Below are 25,649 nucleotides of genomic sequence, written 5' to 3'. Positions count from 1 at the left end.
GTTTTTTGCCTGTCAGAACGGTCTAACTTATTGGTATCCATTTAAAACATTTTTAAAATCTTTAATCCTTTTGTGTATTTATAATCTCTTTCGTCGGTAAAACAGCCAACAAATATATGAAAGCTTAAAAATAGCTCTGGGTCACCGAATAGTAATCTTAGGTCCTAATGTTCCCATTTAATGTGCACCAAAAATACCTCTGTTTTTTTTTAAGTCCAGTAAAATAATGACAAGGGCTTGACTTGTTAATCAATAGTTAGCTAACTAAATTAAGTTCCATTAAATTTACTCACTAATGAATTGAAACCAAGTACAAAAGTTTCTATGAAAGTCCAGCTCGTTTTATTCTCTACGAATGGGTAATGTGACACATTAGTTCCGCTTCGAGGCGAGGCCATTGCTCATCAGCGGCTTGACGTCCTTGGGCTCCCGACCACGTGTCTCCGGCAGGTAGCGCCAGGTGAGCAGCAGGCAGTAGAGGCACACACACATGCAGGGGATGAAGGCAAAGGAGCTCCAGACACTCTGGAGCAGGGGAAAGCACATGCCCACGAGGAAGTTGCCGATCCACGAGAACAGACTGCCCATCGACATGGCCACAGGGCGAGGCGAGTCCTCAAGAAGCTCTGTGTTCATAAGGAAAAAAAAGATACAGATTTATATAGTAGTTTGGTCTTAGTTCTGGTAAGGTACACCAACCTGAGCCAATGAAGTACGCAATGGGACCCAGACCCAGCTGGAAGCCCAGAATGAAAGTAAGGATGAAGGCGGCACAGAAGTAGGTGAGGATCGTGCTGCCGGATTTCTCCAGAAAGAAGAGTCCCAGGGACATGGCCAGCAGGGCCAGAGCACAAGTGGAGCAGGAAATCATCATCAGAGGGCGCCGCGGAAACCTGTGGATGAGTAGTGGTCCCAGGAGAGACGTACCCAGATTGAAGATCCCAATTCCCAGGTTCAACCAAGTGGCTGCTCCTTCTGAGAAGCCCGCATTCGTCAGAATAGAGAGCGAGTAAAAAAATATCTGCAAGGGAAATCCGATATTATAATGAAATTTTAAATATAATATATTTAATTAACTTACGGCATTGATGCCACTTAGCTGCTGGGAAGCTTGGAAGGAGCAGACCAACAGAAGTGGAAGCCACAGTTCCCTGTCACCCAGCACCGAGCACAAGGAACTAGCTTCGGAGCTGGTCTTGGCCTCCAGGGTGGCCTTCATCTCGGCCAGTTCCTGCCGCACTTCCTCCTCCGTGTTCTTTCCACGCAAACGGAGCAGAGCTTGTTCACTGGCCGAGGAATCCCGCTTGTGCAGGTAGAGCCATCGCGGGCTCTCTGGAAACCACCAAAGGAGCAGCAGCGATGCCATCACCAAGAGGCTGTAGGAGCTTAGAGCATACGGCCACAGGCGCTCGTTGCCCAGCAAGTGGGAGAGAGTGAACACCTGGGCGAGAAGGATTCCCCCAGTTACACCAATGCAGGTGAACACTCCGACGCTGCCGCTGAGCTCTGAGGGAGCGGACTCCAGCAGATACATGGGTTGAGCGGTAAAGATCAGGGCGGAGGCGATGCCGCCCAGGAAACGGCCGGTCATCAGCATTTCCAGCGATTTGGCCGCACGGCACCAGGTGAAAAGGATGCCGGAGATCACGAGGAGCACCCCGCTGATGAGCAAGCAACCCTTGCTGGAAGTAAAAGAGGAGGATGATCTTCTATATCTTTCAAGACTACCTTAACACATTTCTTGAATACATATTTTTTAACATAGGTATCTTTTTAAGAACCATTTTCGCATTCTACAGTGTTGGCTAAAGTAAAGACCAAAACTACTTGAACTATTCCCAAATTCAAAGGTTAAATGCCGATAAGCATATGCAAATATTTAAACCAATTTTGGTGAGAATCTTTTCTTTAAATGGAAAACTGCAGCTTAATTTAAGACAGAATCAGAAAAGACAAAACCTTATCATTTTACTTTTAAAATGATTCAGTTGAAGAATTATCCAGTTGCATAAAATCATCAAATCATTTTCAACTTTAAAACTATTTTCTATAATTTCCTTTTTTTTTTTTTTTTTTTTTTTGGTCACTGAAGAACCCCTTACCGGCCATATTTATCGCTAAGCAGAGCGCTGAAGCAGGATCCGCAGATGCCTCCAATCAGGTAGATGGACACAATGCTCGTCCACAGGATGTCCAGCTGGCCTGCGGTGACGATGGTGTCGTATTCGGTTGCAAGGATGTCCTGGCACCACTTCTTGATGATCTCCGCCGGCGAATTGAGGACCCCGAAGAAGTAGCCCACCGGAACCGTGGTGCCCAGCGTTACGGTTAGACAGATGAGCAGCAGGAGCGGGGTCCAGCCGTTGACCCTGGGCGGGGTCACATGCTGCAAGGAGAGCAACGAGATTCACGTGATTAGCACTCGAAGCTGCCGGAATCGAAAGACTTAAGCAACAAACTCGTCCCGGATGAGGAAGAAAGCGTTAAGAAGAGTTCGGGAATCACCATTACAACAACCATGGCGATGGAGCTATGGAGCGATGCTGGCACGCCGAGAGCTAAACCGAAAATGAATCGCATCGCTCACTCAGTGCCGTTCGGCAGCTCGTTGACTCATCCGGCCCGCTTGTATATCAATCACATAAACACATCTTCACTTTGCTTACTCCGGACTGGGAATACGTTTACAGCACATAACCCAGCCATAGATAAATTCAGCCTTTTTGTCTTACGAGCACTTGTTTTCTTATCATTGACACGGGAGCGTTTGTTTGCTCTAACTACTACCCGGGAAAATAGGTCAATAGTTAAATACTCTTTCGAATTCGATCCGAGGACCCCCGCTCTTGAATTAACAGGTTTTATTTACCGACACTTAGGCATAAACAACAGGCAGATCAGGCTATATTTAAATCTATTTTTAAAGCAGCTTACATTAGTTTGGCAAGACTCTGGCCGTTATTCACCCAACCCGACGCCGTGGAAGGGCATCCAGAGATGGTTCTGCGGCGCTTTCTGTTCAACAATAAATCTAATTAACAGAGTATTACTTTGCGCTCCGTCCCAAGGCATTTTAATTGAACTTGTGCAGTGATAAGGGGACGGAGCGCTCTAAGCTTTCTTACAGGGTGACTCTTAAAGTTAGATCCATTCTCGCATTTATTGGTTTGTACAAAAGAACTTACAGACTATTAGTTAGAGCAATTCGCCCCTGAACAATGTGGATTCCGGCTTATTGTCGGCTCTTACGAAAGGCACACGACTTGGACGAATCATTGAGTAGCCCACTGTGCCAATGGGAGTTAGAACGTTTTGCCCCTTACTACCGGCTACTTAAGACTAATGGCAAGACGAGCCCACTGGGCTAGGCCTCATTTGACCTTGGAGCGGAAGCACTTCGATACGAGTGGCGCCACCTCCGAGGGATCGCGTCCCCGCGTTTCCGGCAGATAGAATTTCGTCAGCAGGAAGAGCAGCACACAGGTAATGGAGAAGGGCAGGAAGACAAAGGCGCCCCACGCGTTCTGCAGCAGCGGGAACGAGATGCCAATTATGAAATTGCACGTCCACGAGGACAGGCTGCCCATCGACATGGCCACGGAGCGGGGAGCCACCTCGAACAGTTCTGCAAATTGGAGAGCACAAATCGAATCAGTTAGAGGTCTAAATATAACTCGTCTATCCAATTATAGAGCCAGTGTGTCTGGGAACGTCCCTGATGGCCGTAAACAAATGTGTTGTGAGCCATTGAATCCCATTTGATTCCGATTACGCCTCAATTGCAGAGCCACTTCTTCGAAACACGAGGCTGCCAGTCACGATTAATGGAGCTATTGGAATGCGTACAAACAATGGAGTCACGCGACAAATTACCTGAACCGATGAAGTAGGGAATGGGACCCAGTCCGAATTGGTAGAAGAATATGTAGCCCATGATGCAGACGATGCAAGCGATCGCAAACCAGCTGACTTGGTCCTGAAAAAATACATTTAAATAAAATTAAAGACTGATAAGCAACACATTTTAAAGATATTGAAATGTCCAGATTAGGCAATAAAGTGAAATGGTTAAAGGACAATGTTGAGCCTTCTACATTTAAATAAAGCAAGATAAACTTAATAAAAATTTCAAAAACTTAAAAAAAACAAGAAATTGAGCTATCTTCGGCAAGACGAAGTTGATAAACCCTTGCTGATTAAAGCATATCAGCAATTAAAATCATACGAAGGTATTTTACAGAAACCGTATATTCGGGAGATTTTTATATAAATAATTCCTATGTCAGCTGTGTGATATAGTCAACCGATTTAAAAAAAAAATTCTGAATTCGGAAATTTTAACATAACATTTTAACATCAAAATCAACGAAGAATTTCTTTCTATTATTTTTCCGACCACTCAATGGGATCTATAGAATATGGTTGTCCTATGTGCAATGGAAAGAAGACTTTTGAGAAAGTTATACTCCGATACCTTTCAATCTGATAGACCAGTTTGCGTAGAAACGGAGAGACGGGCATGCGTCCCTGCATTGCAAACTTCTGACTCTAATCATAATACACTCTGCAAGGGTGCTAGAAAGGATATGATATGATAACCAACCAAGCAGAGCTTGATTTGTGACTTAGTTTGAGTTTCTTTTCCAAGAGATCGATGTGTGTAGCCAAACTCACAATGTAGAACAAAACAAAGGCGATGGTGAACAGGAAGACTGAGCACAGGGCGCAGGAGAACATCATCAGGGTTCGTCTATTGCAGGTTGACATCAGTAAGGGTCCCAGGAGAGAGACCTTCAGATTCAGGCAGCCAGCACCCAAATTGGCCCACTGAGCATTCACCTCGGACAGACCCGCCTTCTCGAATATGCTGACCGAGTAGTAAAATATCTGAAAAGGCAATTTCCTATTTAACAGACTCGCAAAGTAGGGATTAGTCCACAACTCACCGCATTAATACCCGACAATTGCTGACCGCCGTGGAAGCAGCAGACAATGATTAGAGGCAATGTCAGGCGAGGATCACGCAGCACATCGCAGAAGCTGCTGGTCTGGACCTTGGCATTGGCTTCCGCCTCCATCTCGGCCATCTCCTGGGCTATAAGCTCATCCTCATCCTTGCCACGCAGACGTTGAAGTTCCCGCTTGGCAGCCGCACGATTTCCCTTGACGATGTAGAGAAACTTGGGGCTCTCGGGAAATAGGTACGATGGCAGGTAGCAGACCAGGATCAGAACCATGTAGGCGGACAACGCGTAGTGCCAGAGATCCTCGGTGCCAAAGACAACGGCCAGACTGCACACCTGGCCCACGACCACGCCCCCAGTCACGCCCACGGCGATGAAGACGCCCAGAGTTCCGCGGTGAGCCAAGGGAGCCACCTCGGCTAGGTACATGGGCAGGGTGGCGGTCACGAGGCCGGAAGCCAGGCCCACAATAAACCTGCCGATCACCAGCATCTCCACAGAGCTGGCTGCTCGGCAGAAGAAGAACAGCACCGCTCCCACGGTGAACAGGGCGCCGCAGATGAGAAAGCATGCTTTTCTGGAAAGATAAGACAATTAGTTATTTGTTTCTCAGAGGCTGGTATGAGTTATTTATAAAGATTTTGAGAAAATTCTCACTTCTACGGTTATACTTTTTATATACTTTTTATTAAAAAACTTTTCCAAAAATGCACCCTTTTAGTTAGAGATTTTAATTATGATATTTAACAAAACCAAAAAAGCTTGAATTATAAAAACTGTTTTTTCAAAACTAAGATTTAAAAATGAATCCCACTAAAATCAGAATATTTTTGATACTACAATAATAATAAACTCAAATACTTTTTCCTTCTTAGATGATTTAAATAATATCTTTAATTCTTAAATGAGTCTGTCAACCAAAATGTAAACTTGTTGTATAGTGTCCAAGTTTTTAAAAGCCTTACTGTAATTGTTAGGGCATAATACCGGCCACTTCTGAGTGGTTTGTATTGATATGAGAATTAGTTGGCGGATTATGGGCACTTGAGAAAATTCAAGGGGCTTATCTGGTTGATTAATAGCTACCTGCCGAATTTATTGGCTGCTCCAGCACCGCCCAGCGAACCGATGGCGCCTCCGACCAGGAACACAGAAACCACAGACGACCACAGGAGATCCAGACCGTCCTTACTGAGGTTACTGCCATAGGTCTCGTATACGGTCTGGTTACACCAAACTTTCATGAGCTGTAAGGATAGTAGTTTGGTGACTTGGTTCCGTTGGCCGACTAACTGGCTGGGGATATCTCACCTTGGAGGGGGCGTTGATAACGCCAATGCAGTAGCCGGTGGACACAGCGCCGCCAAAGGTGGTTGCCAGGGCCACCAGCAGCAGGAGTTTGCTCCATCGTGGTATCTGAAAGTGTTCAAGCAACTATTGTTATTCTGCCAAAACATTTCCCCTAATCGAGCCCAAAATTATGACTCTGATTGCGATTTAGTGCGTCATTGTGCGAGGTCTTTTCAAGATTGAACTTGGCTTATCACAACTTTCTGATTAATTCCCGCTTACAGATTAGGACCTGTATAATTGGCGCTAATTATGGCTAAACTTGACCCAAGGGCAAAACTTTCCATTTCTCAGCAGGAGCATTTGGGATCAGCTGCGATTAAACGGAATACTATTTATGGGTAGAGTGTTCTAATTGAATTAACGTCCGCAGGCGGTGTGTCTTTATAACTGATAAGAAATGACTGGGAACTCAGCTGATTATACACACTGGGAGATCGGTTTGTTTGCCAAAATAAATGCGCTGGCGATAAAGTACTCGTAAACAGTATAGGTCAAAGTTACAGTATATAAGTATACAAGTACGTATACGCTTACCTTTTATGTTAGATACTCAGAAATATTTTTTTTGCTAAGTTTTTTCTTGCTCTCTGACACTATAAAAACTTGTAAGTAAAACTAAAAATTTATAATGTTCGAAATAAGAAGGAACTAAGATCTTATTACAAACCATTTTAAATATTTTGTTTAATTTATAATTCAAAATCTTTGTCAGGTTTGTACTTTTTGAGTATTTTATAGCAATTAGTAATCCCACAATAGCTCCTAAAATATTTTATTTAAAAAATAATCGATTTTGAACTTCTCAATTTGACCGCCACTGTTCCTAAGTATATAACTCATTGTCAACATAGGTTCCACTGTAAATGAATCAACCATATGCTAATACGTTGTTTATATATGAGCGCGTATATAAAATTATATTCGCCTTTGAAAACCACAATAAAAGAAAATGAAATGTATAGAAGAGCAGAAGTCAAGTAAATTTACACACAAAAGAAAACAAAGAGTACAAAATATTAAAAATAAAATGCGTAAGATAAAAGAAATGAAAACAGCATCCGGGGAGAGAGAGCAAAACAACGTCACTGAGAGAAAACCAAGAAAATGTGCATGTGCAGATAGAACAGAGTCGAAAGAACGACAACAACATTGGTGGTAGGTTGCTCGGCGATCTTCCCGCTCTCTCACCTGAAGTATTGCATCTGGATTCTCACCTGGTTGGTTTCCGTCTGAATCGTGAGAAGTTCGACTCTTGTGGTCTGTGGGTACAATTGCTGGGCCTCCGCCTGGTAACTTTTGCTGGCCATAGCTATGGACTTTGCCTGGTAATCACCACTTCTTAAGGAAACACTTCTTAGGGCACTCGGAACAAACGCGTGCGTGTTAACACAGTCAAAACAATTGTTAACAAGTGGGCGGTAGGGTAAGGTAATCGGTTTTCGAATCAGTGTTGTGTAACGGGCCACGTATCTATATTCCTATTCCCGATCCCAACAGTTTGAAATACCAATTACAATTGTTTGTAAACGGCGCACCGCCAGCAGTGCGAGCGGGATCGAATCGGAGCGTTATGTTATGGCAGCGTTGGAGTCGGGAGCGCGACTGAATGCCAGCTGAGCGGCGAGGTTGGTGGAGAAAAAGCTTTTGCCAAGAACGAACAACAACCACAACAAAGTTCCGATTGCCGGCCACAGATAATACCAAACAACAAGGACAATCCGAAGACATCATACCCTCGGAAATAACTCATGGTGACCCCGATCAATAAGTATTTAGATTTGCAAAGCGGTGGAACATACTTGTACTCTGCCAACAGAAGATCTTAAGGATGGTACAGTGTTTTCAAAATGGGTAAGTATTGATAGACCTCGAATTTACACATTGGTTTTTATTTATATTAAACTATTAATACTTGAACATCTTAAGAATATTTAATGGATAAGTCTATTTGTTATACTTTTTGCAAGGGTAGAAAAGCTTTTTCCCATATTGTTGCCAGAGTTTTATCGAAAACTAAGAATTGGTAGTAGGAGGAATAAGAGCTTCCAAAAAAAAAAAATCACTACAAAAAATAAGATAAAAACCTGGGTAGAGAGAAGGGAAAATTAGATGTATTTACCTTTTACGCCTGACAAATTTAATTATCCTCAAAATCCGGCATCACTTGCCTATGAATGTTTTTAAAACCACGCGCGAGGTTAATCGTGTTATCGATAGCACGATGGGACATAAAGGGTCTACCATGACTCAAAGCTGAAATTTTTTTATTGTATTGTATAAGAAATGCAACATTAATTGAAATATTTAATTTAACTGTAAGTATTTAATTAATAAATAATAATAAAAATTTTTTCTTGTTCGTGATGTGACGAAAAACTTGGACATAAGGCCATCACTAGTCGAAAGTGCCATCTCTACGTCCTCCCGACCAGCTGTTCAATTTTTTGTTGACGTTGTATTTGGAAGCGTAGCGTCTCTTACCACCGTTTAAATTTAGCATAAGTTATTAAGGAGATCGATCGCTATGTCGGCGGTGGCCTACGACTCCCTGCTGTCCACGACGGCGGTGATCAGCACCGTCTTCCAGTTCCTCTCCGGCGCGTAAGTTCTCGAGCTCCCGAAAACGTTGGATCCGACAATATCCAAAGTAACTACAAATGTTTTCCTTACTTGCAGCATGATTTGCCGAAAGTACATACAGAAGAAAAGCACGGGTGACTCTTCCGGAGTTCCCTTCATATGCGGCTTCTTATCGTGAGTAAAAAGAAACTGCCAAGTCGGCACTATTGATATAAATTCGAATTGGTCGCGCTTGTCGAGACGATTTGGTTGGGGCTTTATGGGGTAAACCATTTAAAAAGCCGAAATTTTGTCAGAAAATAAAAAATGATGAAAGTTTGTTACACATATTATTTGCCTATTTATAATTTGTTAACGAGTTCTTTAATAATCCATTTTGATTTAAATTTAAGTTTCCTTTAGAACCTCCCAGATTCAGATTCCAAAAGCATAAAATAATTTATTAAAAATAGCACCGAAACCACAAGGAATACTTTAAAATAACTAGCGTATCAGTGCTAGAAATAAAAAAGTAGGTATCAAACTTATGAACTTGTGGAAACATAGGGGAAATTTGCCAGAAATAGACAGCAAGCATAGTTAATCCCTGCACCACCTTAATATTCTCACTAATTGTGGGAATTTTGACTGCCTGGTTGGCAATTTACCCTTGCTTTTTTCGAGTACAATATTAAATGAACTAAACTTTATTTGAACAGGTGCAGCTTTTGGTTGCGCTATGGAGTACTAACCAACGAGCAGAGCGTTGTGCTAGTCAACATCATTGGGTCGACTCTTTTTCTGGTCTACACGCTGATATACTATGTGTTCACCGTCAACAAACGTGCCTGTGTTAAGCAGTTCGGATTCTCCTTGACCGTACTGGTGGTGGTCATTGTTTTCACCAATCGACTGGAAGATCAGCGCGATCGAATGATACACATCACAGGTATGAGCACGTCTCTCAAGCTATTTAACCAAAGTCAGGTTTTCTAGCTTCCGAAATATATATATTTTGATATATTTTCAGGAATCGTCTGCTGCATCGTGACCGTGTGTTTCTTCGCCGCCCCGCTGGCTAGTTTGCTGCATGTGATACGGGCGAAGAACTCGGAGAGCCTGCCCCTGCCCCTGATAGCCACGTCCTTTTTGGTCAGTCTGCAGTGGCTAATCTACGGCATACTGATATCGGACTCATTCATCCAGGTGAACCACTTCCCACCGCTGGCCAAACAGCGAATTACTGACGGTGGCAATTGTTTGCTTTGCTTTTCAGATACCCAACTTTCTGGGCTGCATACTGTCGCTGCTGCAGTTGGGCCTGTTTGTCCTGTACCCGCCGCGTAGTTACTCCGGCCATGGCTACAAGCTGGTCGAACAGGCGGTGCCGTTTTAGGCAACTGATTGGTCACAGCCACGCATTTCGCTTTGGCATCCGAGCGTTTCGCATACAGGATTTATATTTTAGATTGCTTAGACGCCAAGCTTATTTACTATAGACATACGTAATAGTAAGCCTTCATTTATTGTAAAATATTTATTAAACCCCGAAGATTTGCCTCGAGAATGCTGCTACTTACGTTGCCTTGCTGTTCGGTGGCGCCCATTTAGTTGTAAGCTCTGGAATCTGTATTTTAGATGAGGGTATACACAGAAAATTATTGAGTAGCCGAAACACTTGTTAATTAGATCTGATCGCGGATAAGCACAAAGCCCCGAATTCGTTTCGGCGAGGTCTGAACAGATTGCGAGCGGATTGCTGACTGGGAATAATAATATGTGAACCCAATGCACTTTGCTGGGCTGCGGTCAATGGTATCGATAAGCTGATATTCCGGGCCATAAACTGGTAAATTAAGCGACCGTTGATTTAATGAAATTGTTCGATGGTCGGGGTCTAATCAATGAAAACGCCTTCTCTTAATTCAATAATAGTTCTTATCGGCATTCGTGGAATTAACCAGTAAACATGCAACCAGATAAAACGGTAATCTTTATTTGTCCACCAAAAAACATCTAGCATCGATAAGGTGTTTTAGGGGCCGGAACTGATTATCACGATCATAAATACTTGGCTTCACAAAATTCAAATTCGAACTGGACAGACTGTTAACGATTTAGTGTTTACCAACACTGGCTTGCTGGTTGAACTGCTGGTATTTTCGCTGCACTGCCACACTGCTAAGTCTTGGGTTTTGTTTTGTGAATCATTGTTTTTCCTTTGGACCATATAGTATTTGACCTAAAATCAGGATGCAGGATCAGAGTCCCGAGCTGTACGAAGAGGTGAAGCTGTTCCGCAACGCCCGCGAGCGCGAGAGGTACGACAACATGGCCGATCTGTACGCAATCATCAACACCATCCAGCAGCTGGAGAAGGCCTACATACGCGATTGCATTACGCCGCAGGAATACACGGCCGCCTGCTCCAAATACCTGGTGCAGTACAAGGTGGCGTTCAAGCAGGTGCAGTGCGACGAGTTTCCCTCGGTGGAGACGTTCGTCAAGAAGTTCCGACTGGACTGCCCGGCGGCGCTGGAGCGGATTCGCGAGGACCGACCCATCACCATACGCGACGACAAGGGCAACACCTCCAAGTGCATCGCCGAGATCGTATCGCTGTTCATCACCATCATGGACAAGTTGCGCCTGCAGATCAACACAATGGACGCCCTGCAGCCCGACGTTAAGGACCTTGCGGACAACATGAACCGCCTTTCCCTCATTCCAGAGGACTTCGATGCCAAGCTGAAGGTTGAGAAGTGGCTGGGCAGCCTGAACGAAATGCAAGCCTCCGACGAACTGAGCGAAGGCCAAGTTCGCCAGTTCCTCTTCGACCTGGAGTCGGCGTACGCGGACTTTAACAAGCTTCTGCACAGCCAGTAGCGGCTCCTTTCTCATTGTTTACATGTATCTTTAAATCTAAATAGCATATTCACAATTAAACAAGTTTTATATATACCTTAGCCAAAGGCATGCATTTTGCTTAAAAGAGAATTAACCTTCTAAACCAGTTCCCATATGTTTAATGTAATCTCTAGAGGTGTTTGCTGCGTAATCAATCAAAGTATTATAATTCAGACCAGGCAAACATATAATCTATCCTTGGAACTCTATATTTAATAGGTAATAAAAAAATGTAATTTTGTTCTAGGTAAAATCTGTGTTACCTTAACCCTCGTGCGCATTCTTCGACTGAAGATAGTCCAATTCTTAAAGACAGACAGATTTTTTGACTTGATCCATAAGACTAATCTTCAAAAGTTCATATTTTTGATTAACGCTGAAGTATTGTCGATAAGGTCGTGCCTGTTTTCCAGTGCAAACTAAAAGTGTATTTCTTTGAATATAGCGTTTTTATACCCTTGCAGAGCGTATATTGATTTCAGTCAGAAGTTTGCAACGCAGTGAAGGAGACGTTTCCGACCCCACAAAGTATATATATTCTTGATCAGCATGACTAGACGAGTCGATCTAGCTATGTCCGTCTGTCCGTCCGTTTCTACGCAAACTAGTCTCAGTTTTAAAGTCTTATATCTTTTGCAGGTAGTATATAAGTCAGAACCAGCAAGATTGGACAACTATATCTTATAGCTCCCATAGAAATAATCGGAAAAACAAATTTTAAAAAATTATATCTTTGGTGTTTTTTAACATATTACCTCCTAAGCTTGGAAATAATTAGTTTTGAATTTCGAATTAAATTTTATCAAAATCGGACGACTATATCATATAGCTGCCATAGGAACGGTCGGAAAATTGGTGGAAAAATAATTTGAAACAAATTATAGCTTCGGTGTTTTATGACATATTATCTTATGCTATTGGGAAAATCATTTTTTGTATTTTTTAATTTAATTATTATAACTGCAAGGGTATACAAACTTTGGCTTGGCGAAGTTAACTTCCTTTCTTGTTTCCAATCAATTTTGTATTCGCTATCATGTTTGGCAATCCGATTTCTTGTTGAGAAAAGATTCAGAATGGTTTTTGACATCGCCCCCATTTTGATTGTGTTTCCGTTTAATGAAAAGGCCCGGTGAATATGGGGTATGAGGCATGATTTTCCAATTCATGTCCTACATTTTAGCCAGGGTGTTGCAAACACGTGGCCTGGTGTGGTCATGATGGAAAAAACGCCTATGCGTTTTTCCTCGATTTCTTCCTCCATTTTTTCCAGTCACTGACAACACTTTACGTCGACCTTAAAATAGGTCACGCCCGGATATCGCACCAAAAAATTGGCAGTATATTCATCGGATGCATCCATCTTTTGATACCGAATCCGCCCCGGCAAAACGCAATTAATTTAAGTGTTATAAAATATACCCTGAATTCCTTTGAGCAGATTGCTTTTTTACAGCAATTTACAGCTCTGGTTCCATGAGCTCAAGATATGTTTTTGATCGAGTCAAACATCGTAAAAAGTTTGGCACTGAGCTAATACTCGAGCTGTTTTGTCAACGGGCTCCCCTCTTTGAGCGTTGAGCCTAACATCTTCCAGATCTCTACAGCTGTACAGGGTCAGTACAGACTTATTATCAAGCACTTGAAATCGAAGTTTGTTTTACGTAAAAATAACTTTGGTATGTGTACTTGTACTTTAAAATAGTTTGAACGAAGGAAACACAAATAAACTCTTAGATATCGAACGTGTCCTTTAATCAAACATTCCAACCGATTTAAGTAAGAACACGGTGTTTCCCTTTTTTTGCATTTTGTTTGGATTTAATCGTATCTTCTTTTTTGTATTTAGTTTAAATATTAAGGTTATAATTATACATATAAGTTTAAACCGATTACAATAATTAATTTTTGTTTGTTTTTTTATTTTCTCATTCACGTTATGTTTGTGGTTTTGTTTTCTTTAATATATATAATTGTATTTTTAATTTACTGTTCTGCTTCTTCCAGTTTCTCTTACGCTCTTAAATCTGTTAAATCGTTTTACGCCTTTAATAATTAATAATTGTTACTCTTTATCTTTGTAAATTTATTTGTATGCAATGTGAAAATGGTACTTGGTATATTTATGCGGATGTTGCTGTATGTTTTGTTTTATTTGTTTCATTGTGGGAGTGTGTGGTTGGTCTTAGGAGTCGCCTCCTGCGACCTGAAACACCTTCATGCTGTGTTTTTATGCGAGTGTGGTGTGTGTTTTGTTTAGTGGCTGAGGGGAGGGAGGGAGGCGTGGTCAGGGCGCTGCTGGGCGGCGCCTTTACAGTGCGTTCGTAGTAAAAACGTTTCTTATTAATTAAAGTATGATCGCTTATCTTCGTATATTAGATAATCCTCCTCCGACGTTGGCGAGGATTTCTCGCTCCCCGCCTCGTCGGCGAGTGCTTGTTGTTGTGTTGGCGGCTGTGGTTGCTGCTGTTGCGGTTGCTCCTTGACGAGCATCAGTAACTGGGCGGGAATACCCGGAATTGCCGACGTCGCCGTCACTATTGCTGCTGATGGCGTGGAGGTGGCATCTATGGTCGTTGTTGTGGGGCTGGCTGCTATTGTGGTCACTATCGTGTTGGTGGCGTGTGTGATGGGCAGCGCTCGGGGATTGCTGGCACTGCTCTTGCTGTAAATGTGGTGAATGGGTGTGGTGGTTGTGGTGCTGCTGCTGCTACTGCTGCGAAGGCTATAGAAGTCGCTCGCTCGGGCGATCTGCAGGGGCCGCCAGATCGTGTTCTCCGGAAGCTAGTTCTGTCCGGTCCAGTACGAGGGCGAGTAACCTTGCTTGCCAGCAGACTTTGACTGGCTGGTCGACTGCTGACGCTGTCCGGCACTGTTCGAGTCCTGCAACAGATACGGGTGGGGATCAGTAAGCATGTCAAACGAATCGTGGATTGATTGATGCTGCCGCTCTCCCAAGCAGAATATTCCGCTTCTTTCGGACTCCACTCGGCCATCCATACACAAATGTGGGTTAACATATAGAGCACACGCAGTTATAAATACACATATTCGCTGATTATATACACGGCAGATTTAAAGTATAGTATAGGCACATGAATGGATATGCTTCAGAAACAGCACGACCCCTTTGGCAAACGATTCCTTCTTTTCGGCGCCGCTTCTGTGGGATTCATGCAACTAGAGACTAGATGATATAAAACAAGATGTGATGAGAAAGATTACGTGGGGGTGAGGCATGCGTGGGTGGGTTAACATGTGCAATTCACCAAGAATTAAGCAACTTTTAGACGTGATTACAACAAAGGAACTTACCCGGCGGGATGAGCTATGAATCCTGCCGTCCATCTAATTGTTGTCCCATAAAAAAATCAAAAGAAATTATAAAGAAAAGTCAAACAATAGAACAGTTTCATGCATTTCACAATTCTCTCTCTCTCACTACCGACGAATAAACTATTAAATTCCGAATTCAGCCAACTAACTTCCCCAGGAGAACTATATTCTCCTTCTGAGGCAGATGTTCCGAAACAATGTCAAAAAATCAGAAAATGCATGAAATGTAATTTGTTAGTAACGATCACAGGTGAAAAAGAAAAGGTTTTAATTAAGGACATAAATAAGAATACTTTAGGTGTCTTGCACAAGAGAAGTGCATAAGTGATATGTGATTAATGGTGTACAAAATAGGTTTAGTTAGTGTTCATGTGCCTGTTAAATACTTTAACAATGGGTTATGTAAAAAATATACAAATACATGCTGGTCAAAGTTCAACAAAATCAGCTTCAAAGCTGCAAAGAAAAAACCAAATTCATGATATGTGCATGTTGTGTAGTTAGATAAATGTAAGTGTGGGTGTAAGCGCATTTAAAAGACATCAACCAAAACATAAACGCTGTCAACGAAAGTGATACGGTGCAAACTGAAATTTGTGTGTGAGGTAGGACGAGATGAGTTTCCCTAAGCACTTCATCAGTCGGCAAAGAAGGATATACCGCTGACGTCGTCTTGATAGCTGTCGATATCCTGCTCAAAGTTATTGCAATGGGGCTCGACACTTTCATCCTGACTGTCGTCAGGATTGTCGTCTTGCCAGATCTGATATGTTACTTGCGGACCACTCTCATTGATGAGGACATGGCTGTCCTCCCCTTCGCCTACAACAACCTGGAGTGGTAAGTCTGAATGTACCTGATGAATGGGTTGGTGGATCATATTGTGGTGTCCGGCCGCTGGCATCGGCAAGTACATGCCGTACGGCTGGGCCGAGGTGCCACCAGCCGTCTGCGTGTTGGGCATGTTAAACGGCGGCGGAGTGCCCGAGTGGAAACTCTGCTTTTCGTACGACTGTAAAGAAAACGTTCAATGATCAATTGTAGACAAGTCGAGAAACTTTGTTTTAACCAGGGCTGTGAATTCTTGTCGTTGTATTGCTTTAGTAATGACAATCAGATGATTGGCTTAATCCAATGACGTAATTAAGAACACTCTTTGTTTGAATGTTTTAGTTCTGAATGGGTCAGAAAATCCCCTCTCTCGGTCCACAGCCCTGCTTATAACCATACGTACATTAACCTTGTTTAGCGCCACATGTCCCTTCCCGTACATAGACGAGGTCAGATCGGATCCAGTGCCTGCCTGCGACTGGTTGGACACCGCCTGCGTTTTGCTCTGCTGGCTCACGCTTGACGAGTAGCCGCCCTTGCTGTAATCCTGCGTGGTCTGCGAAAGGGTGTCATAGCTGGTCGAGCCATAGCCCGCGCTGTACGAAGGCTTCGGGAACTGTTGACCAGAGGCAGTGTTGGCTGCCGGTATTTGCTGCTGTTAAGTCAAATTCGACAATATTAGGGGCCACATACACTTTGATCGGAATTTTTTAAACTCACTGGATAAATGGCGGGCGTGCCATATTGGAAACTACCGGGCATCACATTGCCGCCATAGAAGTAGGCATAAGGAACATTCAGCATGGGCGCACTTGAGCCCGCCTGTTGAGACATTGTGCTGGAAACCTAAAGAAATTAACACGGTTAACAGAGTCCAGGATCGTTAAAGCTTCAAACTCACATTGCCAACCGGACTGGAGTTATTGTCAGTGCGGGCAAAGCGACCGTCATTCATTGCAGAATACGTCACCGAGCCGAGGTTGTCACGTCCAGCTCCTAAACTGGCTGGCGGATAGTTTAGATCGTAATATCCCTGCTGCAAACGAGAATATTCACATTATGTTGCCATCAACGGAGCAGATTGAGTGGGTTATAATGGCAGTGAAGATGACGGATGCCACTTTGTCAGACTATAGGCTTGGAAAAACTCAAAGCGATCTGCATGGTCTGACAAAGCTGCGGCCGATTACAAACGAAATGAAATATGATTTAAAATGCAATAAATTTATACACAAGTCAGAATATGAAAGGTTAAAGGTAAAAAACAAAAAACATAATGGTTAGGAAATCGAAGAATGTAGGTGAGTCAAGAGCACAGATTCGGGAAACGGTTTGATAGTTATTAGGTAAGAAATTAGAAATAAAAAAAAATGTATTTATTTTCCAAAACTGTTAAAACAATGAAATTATAACTCTTAATAAAAAGGTACTTTTATTTTATATACGATTTCAAAATTTTGAATATTGAACCAATACTTTTGTATTCGATTTTAAATGATTTTTATTTTCAAGAAAAACTAAAATTTTGATAGAATAGAGAAGTAGGATTAGTTGTTGGTTAATTTGGAGTGTAAAGCAGAGCCTGGAGGATAAGCAATACATATGGATAGTTTTTTGATGATGATGATAATGCCAGGAATGTGGGATCTGGATGGAAACGGAAGCGGATGGTTTAACGAAATTAAAGTGCAAGGTGGCGAAAGAAAGTGTCAGCTTATTTACACAATCACACACACGCAAACAGACATGTAGGAGGTGGTTTTAAGGACTTGATCACAGACATCGCGGTAATATGTTATTATGTACAATGCACGCTGAGAAACGGTTAAAAGTGGAAGGCCGCAACGTCAACGAGCCCGGATCCGGAACAACGATCTCAATCAGCAGCGGGAGGCGAGCTGGGATGCGCTGAGCAGTTGTCGTATGCGTTTTAATGGAATTAGGACTTGACTAATGCGAAAACGTTGTAGCGAACGTTATGGGAGGATATTGATACGTTTACTGATTGATTAGAGACGGTTCGATTGATTGGTCGGTTGCATTTTGTAGTTGTTGGTTTGGTATTTGCTTTTGCTTTTCTCCATGAACTCACCACATGTGGCACTCTCTGTTGCATCATTTGCAATTCCTCGTAGGAATACACTGGTTGCTGATAGTATGGCAATCCAGTCTGAATATATTGACTAACCATTTGGATGTTGGTGGGCACCAAGCCGCTGCCGCTGCCACCACCACTACCAGCACCACCAGCACCCGATGCGCCGCCCACGCCGCCGGTGCTCGCTCCCGCACCTGGTCCGCCGGCGTTGCCCGCCGTCGTGGCAACACTGCCACCGCTGCCGCTGCTATTGCTGCTGCTGCTGTTCTTGTTGGTCAGCGAGGCCAGCACCGCAGCGGTGGTTCCTGTGGCCGTCTGGGCAACGGCAGCTGCTCCCACCGAGCTGGCGCTGCTGCTGTTGTTGTTCACATTCACACCGACGCTGGCCGCGCTGCCACCGGCCACGCCGACTCCACTACTTACGCCGCTCTGGCTGACGCCTCCGCCCACGCCGGCCACGTTGCCGCTCGCAACGCCCGCCGTCACATTGCTGACCGAGCTGCTGCCGCTCACATTATCTGAAGAGATCGGAGAAGTATGGGATTACTTGTTGATACTTTGTTAGAGGGTTAGAAGAGTGTCTACCTAATACCTATGAGAAATCGAAATCTATAGTCTAAAACATTCGTACTAAGATAATTCAGAGATCTCTAGTTGCTGATTATCTACTGACCCAGGCAATGTGGCATTTTGAGGATAAAGCAACCGAAACATAGCTAATAAAAAATGTGTTAATTAGGTGACAATAAGAAAACACTTTAAAAATTCCAATGGAGAGCTGATAAGAGTTCGTTTCTACAAGTTTGTGATATTTGTTTTTCCTTATAAAAACGTTTAGATTGGCCAGCATAATACTTCAGAGAATTTAAATATGCGATCCCCTGATACTGAATCTTGTGCCTAGCGACTTTGTGAGTTGCTTTACTCACTCAAGGCTGATTGCGGTCAGCAAAATAATATTTAAATTCCCAAGCTACGTGCTACGTGTTGAATTCAACAGGAGAACAAATGCTGATCGAAAGCTATACAACATGTACTAGTATTTTGACCCTATATATTTCTATTAATGAATCATTAGGCGTGACAAAGGTGTTTACCCTTTTGGGCCTCATTTATGTTAAATTCACGATTACTTACTGTTTGAAACGACCGCCTGGTTAGCACCTGCCTGTCCGCTCACCGCACCACCGTTGCCTGTGCTTCCGCTGCTGCTGCTCACGCCGCTGCTGGTGGAGACACTGAAAGGTCAATGAGATCAACGTTTAGTACTACTGGGATCCGCTTTCGCAGTGTCATGCACCAGGGGGTTGGGTTAGTCCGAAACTGGGGTGAAGCAGAGCATGCAGAGCGGGTGGCTTCGCACTTACCTGTCGTAGTGCGCGGCGCTGCTGGCCGAGGTCGCATCCTTGAGCTTGGCGCTGGCACTGAAATTTGCGTACTGCGAGGACGCGTTGCTCGCACTGCCAGCGAACCTGAACGTGCAAGAAGCCGCAATTAACCACAAGTCAAGAAATTGTAGGAGGATAACGGGCAAACCCCAGGGAAATTTGGGTAGTGGGTCCGGGATCGTCGCATTTGGTACTTACCCGCTGTTGTTGGACAGTCCAGTGTTGCCATAAACACTCTGGCTTGACTGGTAAGCACTTTGTGGTGTCGAGTATCCGGATGTGAGGTAGGCAGAGCTCGCATTGCCGCTGTTAAGTGCGGAGTACGATTGCGGGTTGGGTGGTTTTTGGTTTTGTTTGGGGACATGAGCGAACATTAAACGTGTTAGGAGAAAAGAGAAACAGTAAAAAATGAGGATTAGCTTCCTTTCGGATGGTGCAGATTGTTAGCCAGAACTTGCATACAAAAAACACGAATAAACGTAAATGGAATGTTAACTTGGTTAGACGAAGCTAGTACCCTCACGGAATTGGGTTTTTAGTTCCTTGTGGTTGTTTATTAAAAGTGCTTTAATATATGCTGACTAATGATTAATTGATTGACATGACTTCAAAACATATTTCTTTGAATAAAGTGTTAGAAGCTTGCGCAAGGCCTTCAGAAACAAAATATTTAAAATATATATATAAAAAAAAATTGCCATTGCCACATTCATTAGAACAAGAAACTTCCTAAGCGTGTTTTTGATTCCTTGAAATTAAAATGTTTATAGTTTTATACCTTAAAAAAGGTTGATATAAAAAGAGATTAAAACCAATGCTATCCTGCAATATGAAATATCCCCTCTTTAAGCACGAATGGGATGTCTTAAAGCTAAAAATTAAACGCTCTGCAGGGGTAGGCCAAAAACTGAAACATAAACCAATACATTATGAGGGGACCTAGCATACCTAGTGCTGTTTTGGCTGCTGCTGCCTCCGACCGGAATGTTTTGCGTCGCCGCGCCTCCGCCGCCCGCTACCGCACCTGTACCGCTCTGTGCTCCGGTGCCAGCCTGCTGCTGGTAGGAACTGGGCTGGTACGAGCCGTATCCCTGCTGCTGGTAACTGCTCGCCACCGAGCTCTGCACATTCGCGTAGGTGGAGCTGCTATAGCCGCCGGGCGCCGTTGTCGGGTAGCCGCTGGTCGTCTTGCCCGCTCCACTGCTTTGGTATGCGTTCTGGTAGGCGTTACCACTGCCGGCCGTCTGACCGTAAGGATCGCTCTTGGCCAGCTGATCGAGCGCCGTGGTGGCATTGACCGCCGAGCTAACGCCCTGTTGCTGCTGCTGCGCCGTCGAGCGGCTCGTATAGCCCGCCGCGCTTAAGGCATCGCTCTGTAATTGCGGAAATGTAATATATAAATTACTTAGTAAAAACAACACGAGCTTATAATTTTTTTTGTTTTAAGTAAAATTGATTAGGTACTCACGATCTGAGAACTCTGCAGACCCGCCGCAAGCGTCGCCTGCTGTTGTTGCTGCTGCTGCTGGGATTTGCTCTGGTAGTCATCTGGCTGCTGTTGCTGCTGCTGACCGTCAATGCTAAAGCCCGATCCAACCTTTTCAGGCAGTGCCTCGAAGCCATCGTCCGTGCCAAAGTCTAGAGCGCCGAACTGCACGTCCAGGTAGCCAATGTTGTTCAGTGCATTATCTCCAGGCATTTCGACGGCACTCGCCGGGATCTTCGAGGGGGGTGGCAGCTTGACGCGCGTCCTTCGCACTTGCGGTTGCTGCTGCGACTGCTCGCCAGGGCCAGCTCCTGCTCCCGCTCCTGAGGCAAACACGTTGGCATACGTGTTGGGGTACTGACTCACACCCACGCTAGTACTCGTTTGCGAGTAAGCGGCCACCGGGTTCTGCGTATAACCCGCTGGCGCCGGCTGTACCGCTGCGGAACCTGGGCTGACGCCCTGGCTGGCCAACGAGTTGAAATACTGAGATTGCTCGACCGACAACGTAGCCGACGGCTTGATGGGCGTCGTCTGCTGCTGCTGGAGTTGCTGTTGCTGTTGGACCTGGTGCACCAGCGTGGCGGCCGCCGAGGCCGCACTTGAGAATGTGTCGGGTGACGCGGAAACAAAGGATGACGGTGTGCTGCCCGCTCCACCGCCGGCCGCGGCGCTCGCTCCCGTTCCAGCTCCTGACTGCGTACCCTGGGACTGCAGCTGGGGCGGTGGATTGCTGACCGCTGCGCTGTACTGTAACAGCGGCGTGGTCGCCGAGCCGGTCAGCGTTGCCGGCGGCGTGACTGGCACTGGCCCGCTGCTGGAGCTCTCCTCTAGAAGAGACCCTTGCTGCACCAACTGGTGTTCGAGACCGGGTGGCGCAGACAACTCGCTGCCAGCCACCGTAGAGGCACCTGTACCACTCGCTCCAGTACCGCTAACCACGCTAGCAGCGGTTTGCGTTGCCAGGTTGCTGGTGGTGAACACCTTGCTGTCCTTAAGCGAGCCCTCGTACTCCTCGTTATTCCAATCGCCCCAGGCATCGTCATGAGCCTGCTGCTGCTTCTCGGCATTCTGGGCAATGGTATTGTCCCACAGCTCCACTTCGTGGTGGTCCTCGTTAGCGTTGCCACTGCGAGGTCCATAACCACCACCAGTGCCTCCGCTGCCGCGATCGCCTCGTGGACCACCGGTGCGTCCGCCCATGCGGCCGCCACCACGGCCGGAACGCGAGACGAAGCCACCGCCGCGCCCGCCGCCTCCGGGTCCACTGCGTGGGCCGCCGTTGCGCTGTCCGCGATAGTTGTCGTTAGTACGATCCTCTCCGCGGTCGCCGCCAGAGCGAGGTTCACGAGACTCGCGTTGGTTGCGCTCGTTCTCGCGTGTCTCTCTTCCGCGCCCTTTAAGTTGAAAGAGAAAAAGTCTTAATATAGTTAAGGGGAAGGAATATTAAGCTCATTAACTAAAACGACTTTATAGTTTTCTAGAAAATGGATTACCTAGCCTCAGTTTTTGCCTATGGACTAGAAGAGACTTCAATAAAATATAATAAACACTAGGCTTTAAAAATAAAAGGTGTAGCAGCTTAAAAGAAGCTGGATATTGAAAACTTCAATAAATGCAGGATAAATAGATATAAGGCCTAAGTAATAAAAACTGTAACAACTTAAACCGAATGCTTAAAACGTTTCCGAGGCCTTAACTGTAGGATTACACTAATGATCCACGAACATTTTTGAAATCTAGTCTTTTAGTAAATGAGCGTCATTTAAAATGAGGTCTTACATCCACGACTGTCGGTGGAGCCGCGGGTGCCACCGCGATTTGAGCTCCGGTTCCGTGACTTTTCCCGCTTGTCCGCGTTCGCATTGCCATCGGCCCAGTCGCCATCACCAGCGGCGCCATCGGCCGTGGTATTTGCAGCCTTGTTCTTGCGCTTCTTCTCGTACTTAGCAAAGGCGCCCTGCAACAGATTCGATTAAGTGAATGGAGGGCAGGGGATTAGTTCCAAAGCTTACCTGCGGTAGCTCCTCGATCAAAAAGTTGGCCGCTGCCTCCAGGTCGTAATCGCACTCGTTAAGGGCACAGCAGACCTCCTCCTCGGAACGTTGGGTCATGGTCAACAGGAGGGTGACCTTCTCGTTGATCTGCGGATCCTCTGTGGTGCTATTGGTGATCTGGGCAATGCGCAACTGTTCGGTGGTGGCCTTGGGCTGGGCCTTCTCTGGCTTGTCTGTCTTGCTGGCATCCTGGCCGCCCTTCTTGCCTGCGGCCGCAGCGTGTGAGACTCCATCGTGGCCGGTTCCTCCTCCGCCGGAGTGGCTGGCATTTGACTTTTTCTGGTTGCGGGTGTGGCCGCCGCCTCCTCCGCCGCCTGAACGAGTTTGTGTGCTCATCTCTATGTACACTGTATATACAAATTAGCTGCAAGGCGCAAAAGATGGAAGACACAATATTAAAACTAGGAGATCTACAATCTGACTGATATAATTTTAAGTCTGAGCTGACTGATTTGAAATGGGAATTTCGGGCAGAAGTTAACTGTGCACATAAAGCACTAGGATAAAATTCTAATATTTTAGATAATCGTTCTACATTTGGTAGATTATTTAAAATCTCAAGGACCGGCATGGGTTATTCAAATACAATAGTACAAACACGATATACAGAAAATAAGAGTGTGTAGGGTGGAAGTCGAGATTCTGAAATTGTCGTTAGATCCTGCAGTGTAAAACCAGGTCATGTACATATGCTCACATACCTAGAAAAGTACTGGAAATCTGCTTATATCCAGTTTAGGTGAAGCGAACGACAACGAACATTAAAACCAAGACTGAAAAACGTATGCTGCAGAAGCTAATCAGAATTTGTTTTATATATTTTTTTTTAGCTGTTGTGGCTAATAGAATTTGGAAGCCCGACTTTAAAAAGAACCAGATAATATCTAAATCTTTTCGTTTGGGAATGGGAATATTGGTGATAAAATCCCACAGTCCAGACAGATTTTATCTACGAATGTGTGGAATTGCAAAACAAGTGGCCGAAAGAGAGCCGCGAAAGAAAAGCTGGCAAGATGAGAGTTCAATGTACATTTAATAAAAGAGAATGAAAGAACGCGAACAAACTCACACTCGCACACCACCGAAACAAAGGAGTGAGCGAGGGAGGGAAGAGCGTACGCACAAACAAAGCGAGTATTCAGAAATAACAAAAATTAATGAAAACGCGGTGTCGAGGGGGGCGGAAAATGTATTGGCAAAACAGGTAACAGGGGTGGGTGAGAGGGGGCGGACGGGGTACGTGACCGAGACGCATCGAAGCCGAAACGTCAGCCGCTTTTCCAAGGGGGGTGGTTCATGGAAAAGGGAGTGGGAGGGGCGACCCCGATACCAAGTGCATATCTGAATCACACAATTTTTGTTGTCAAAACAGTTTTATCAACTTTTGCCGTGAATAACGCCTTTCCATGCATTATTCATACACACACACACACACGCGCGAGTACTGTCGCACACATTCAAAAGGCCGCTGCCGCCTTCACTTTGCCATCAAGTCTCGCTTTTCGCACGTCCGCCAAGGTATGGAGATTTGCCCCACGGGAACCGGGAACTGGGAACTGCAATCCGGGACCCGGAAACTACTTAATATCAATTGCAACGGCAATCGCGGGGACCGACATACACAAAAATTGATTTGTAAACTCCTTGGCCTCGCTTCGGTTTTTCGCTTTCGCTTTTGTGCTCGCTCTTCTGCATCTGCCCTATCGGCGTCTCCCTCGCACCCGCACTAGCGCGGGCGACCAGTGTTGCCAGGTGCGAGTGCAGTTGGCAAGGCTGGTAAATTAACCATCAATTGAAGCACATAACTAAGGCTAAAAATGGTCAGATGTGGGTGCTGGAAGGGGCAATCAATATCAATTACAATATTTGCACAAAAACACCTATTCCCGGCAAGATTCGGCTGGCACACATCACTAGGCCCGCTCCGACACTTGGCAACACTGAATGCGAGGGCATTGAAACCGAATGAAGCGCACAAAGCGGAATGCAAAACCGGACAAAGTGGCGTACACTGCGCCGAAAAAAGAAATGTACGCCTCGCCGTTGGCTAATCACATTCATTTCTGGGCATTCCCCAAAGGAAAATGCATTTCCAGCGGCACTTATCGGGGCGAACGGGAAATATTGCTTAAATATTATCAAGTCGGCCCCAGCCATGTGCACATACTTCGACGCCATTTCTGCAACGCCACACTAGCTGACTCTTTCGCTCTTATGTAAACCAAGGGACCCAGTAATTGACGGCGACACCGCCGCTCCAGACAGCGGCAACTATTGAATTTTCAACCAAGTTTTGCGCTGTCAGGGCGCCGAGAATCGGGACGAAAACACGATGCACAGGTGCGGGGACACTTAAACTACACTTTGACACCTCAGCAGGCTTTCGGCCACGGCTTTAAACCGGGTAAACAAATTTTCAAAACGGAGCCACACACAATACCTGCAAATGCGCCGAGAAACGCACTTTTAATGTGACCTTGCTGTGAAGTCAATCGATAGACATTTTATCTACGCTTGCAACCCTGCGTTCGACTAATCTAGCAGGGACTTGCACCATTCTAATTGGCTTTTTCAATCTGAATTTACCCCCGTTCTTATTGGACATTTTATAATAATAACAATAAAGAAAATCCATTATAAAATTATTTTGTAAAGTGAGACTAATTTTAT

At 44.9% G+C, this 25,649-nt stretch overlaps 5 protein-coding genes across 17 annotated transcripts; 2 read left to right on the top strand and 3 right to left on the bottom strand.

Annotated features, from left to right (window-relative positions):
- Window positions 1–283: 283 nt before the first annotated feature.
- LOC119550654 (solute carrier family 2, facilitated glucose transporter member 3) lies at window positions 284–10,595 on the bottom strand. Of its 3 annotated transcripts, none has more exons than XM_037859498.1 (5): window positions 10,457–10,595; window positions 2,103–2,386; window positions 1,082–1,682; window positions 700–1,021; window positions 284–626 (listed from the first exon to the last, which is right to left on the bottom strand). In XM_037859498.1, the coding sequence occupies exons 1-5, from the start codon at window positions 10,481–10,483 to the stop codon at window positions 373–375; spliced, it is 1,488 nt and encodes a 495-aa protein (XP_037715426.1). In that variant the 5' UTR covers window positions 10,484–10,595; the 3' UTR covers window positions 284–372. The 3 variants fall into 3 exon arrangements, with proteins under 3 accessions (XP_037715426.1, XP_037715425.1, XP_037715424.1); XM_037859497.1 differs by lacking the exon at window positions 10,457–10,595 and adding an exon at window positions 2,512–2,630; XM_037859496.1 differs by lacking the exon at window positions 10,457–10,595 and adding an exon at window positions 2,506–2,629.
- LOC119550656 (solute carrier family 2, facilitated glucose transporter member 1) lies at window positions 2,883–10,573 on the bottom strand. Of its 2 annotated transcripts, none has more exons than XM_037859501.1 (7): window positions 10,457–10,573; window positions 6,276–6,380; window positions 6,051–6,211; window positions 4,947–5,541; window positions 4,675–4,887; window positions 3,874–3,976; window positions 2,883–3,625 (listed from the first exon to the last, which is right to left on the bottom strand). In XM_037859501.1, the coding sequence occupies exons 1-7, from the start codon at window positions 10,481–10,483 to the stop codon at window positions 3,372–3,374; spliced, it is 1,458 nt and encodes a 485-aa protein (XP_037715429.1). In that variant the 5' UTR covers window positions 10,484–10,573; the 3' UTR covers window positions 2,883–3,371. The 2 variants fall into 2 exon arrangements, with proteins under 2 accessions (XP_037715429.1, XP_037715428.1); XM_037859500.1 differs by lacking the exon at window positions 10,457–10,573 and adding an exon at window positions 7,532–7,931.
- Window positions 8,741–10,443, top strand: LOC119550657 (sugar transporter SWEET1). The gene is made up of 5 exons (XM_037859502.1): window positions 8,741–8,918; window positions 8,994–9,071; window positions 9,596–9,825; window positions 9,907–10,082; window positions 10,153–10,443. Exons 1-5 carry the CDS (start codon window positions 8,842–8,844, stop codon window positions 10,270–10,272), a joined length of 681 nt encoding a protein of 226 aa, XP_037715430.1. The 5' UTR covers window positions 8,741–8,841; the 3' UTR covers window positions 10,273–10,443.
- Window positions 10,596–11,036: 441 nt separating the features above from the next.
- LOC119549996 (vacuolar protein sorting-associated protein 28 homolog) lies at window positions 11,037–11,842 on the top strand. The gene has a single exon (XM_037858409.1). It carries the CDS (start codon window positions 11,130–11,132, stop codon window positions 11,760–11,762), a length of 633 nt encoding a protein of 210 aa, XP_037714337.1. The 5' UTR covers window positions 11,037–11,129; the 3' UTR covers window positions 11,763–11,842.
- Window positions 11,843–13,854: 2,012 nt separating this feature from the next.
- On the bottom strand, window positions 13,855–25,439 carry LOC119549185 (protein lingerer). Of its 10 annotated transcripts, none has more exons than XM_037857006.1 (15): window positions 25,420–25,439; window positions 22,938–23,343; window positions 22,705–22,882; window positions 20,905–22,319; window positions 20,385–20,809; window positions 19,635–19,742; window positions 19,416–19,520; window positions 19,186–19,286; window positions 18,043–18,566; window positions 16,852–16,986; window positions 16,671–16,796; window positions 16,354–16,602; window positions 15,976–16,131; window positions 15,099–15,131; window positions 13,855–14,666 (listed from the first exon to the last, which is right to left on the bottom strand). In XM_037857006.1, the coding sequence occupies exons 2-15, from the start codon at window positions 23,313–23,315 to the stop codon at window positions 14,568–14,570; spliced, it is 4,032 nt and encodes a 1,343-aa protein (XP_037712934.1). In that variant the 5' UTR covers window positions 23,316–23,343; window positions 25,420–25,439; the 3' UTR covers window positions 13,855–14,567. The 10 variants fall into 10 exon arrangements, with proteins under 10 accessions (XP_037712934.1, XP_037712940.1, XP_037712939.1 ...); XM_037857012.1 differs by having other exon boundaries at window positions 16,354–16,605; window positions 18,139–18,566; XM_037857011.1 differs by lacking the exon at window positions 15,099–15,131 and having other exon boundaries at window positions 16,360–16,602.
- Window positions 25,440–25,649: the final 210 nt, after the last annotated feature.

Source organism: Drosophila subpulchrella, chromosome 2R (genome assembly GCF_014743375.2).
Source record: "Drosophila subpulchrella strain 33 F10 #4 breed RU33 chromosome 2R, RU_Dsub_v1.1 Primary Assembly, whole genome shotgun sequence".
NCBI classification, from domain to species: Eukaryota; Metazoa; Arthropoda; class Insecta; order Diptera; family Drosophilidae; genus Drosophila; species Drosophila subpulchrella.
Note: the sequence above shows the minus strand (reverse complement) of the source record. Positions and strands in the feature narration are given on the sequence as shown.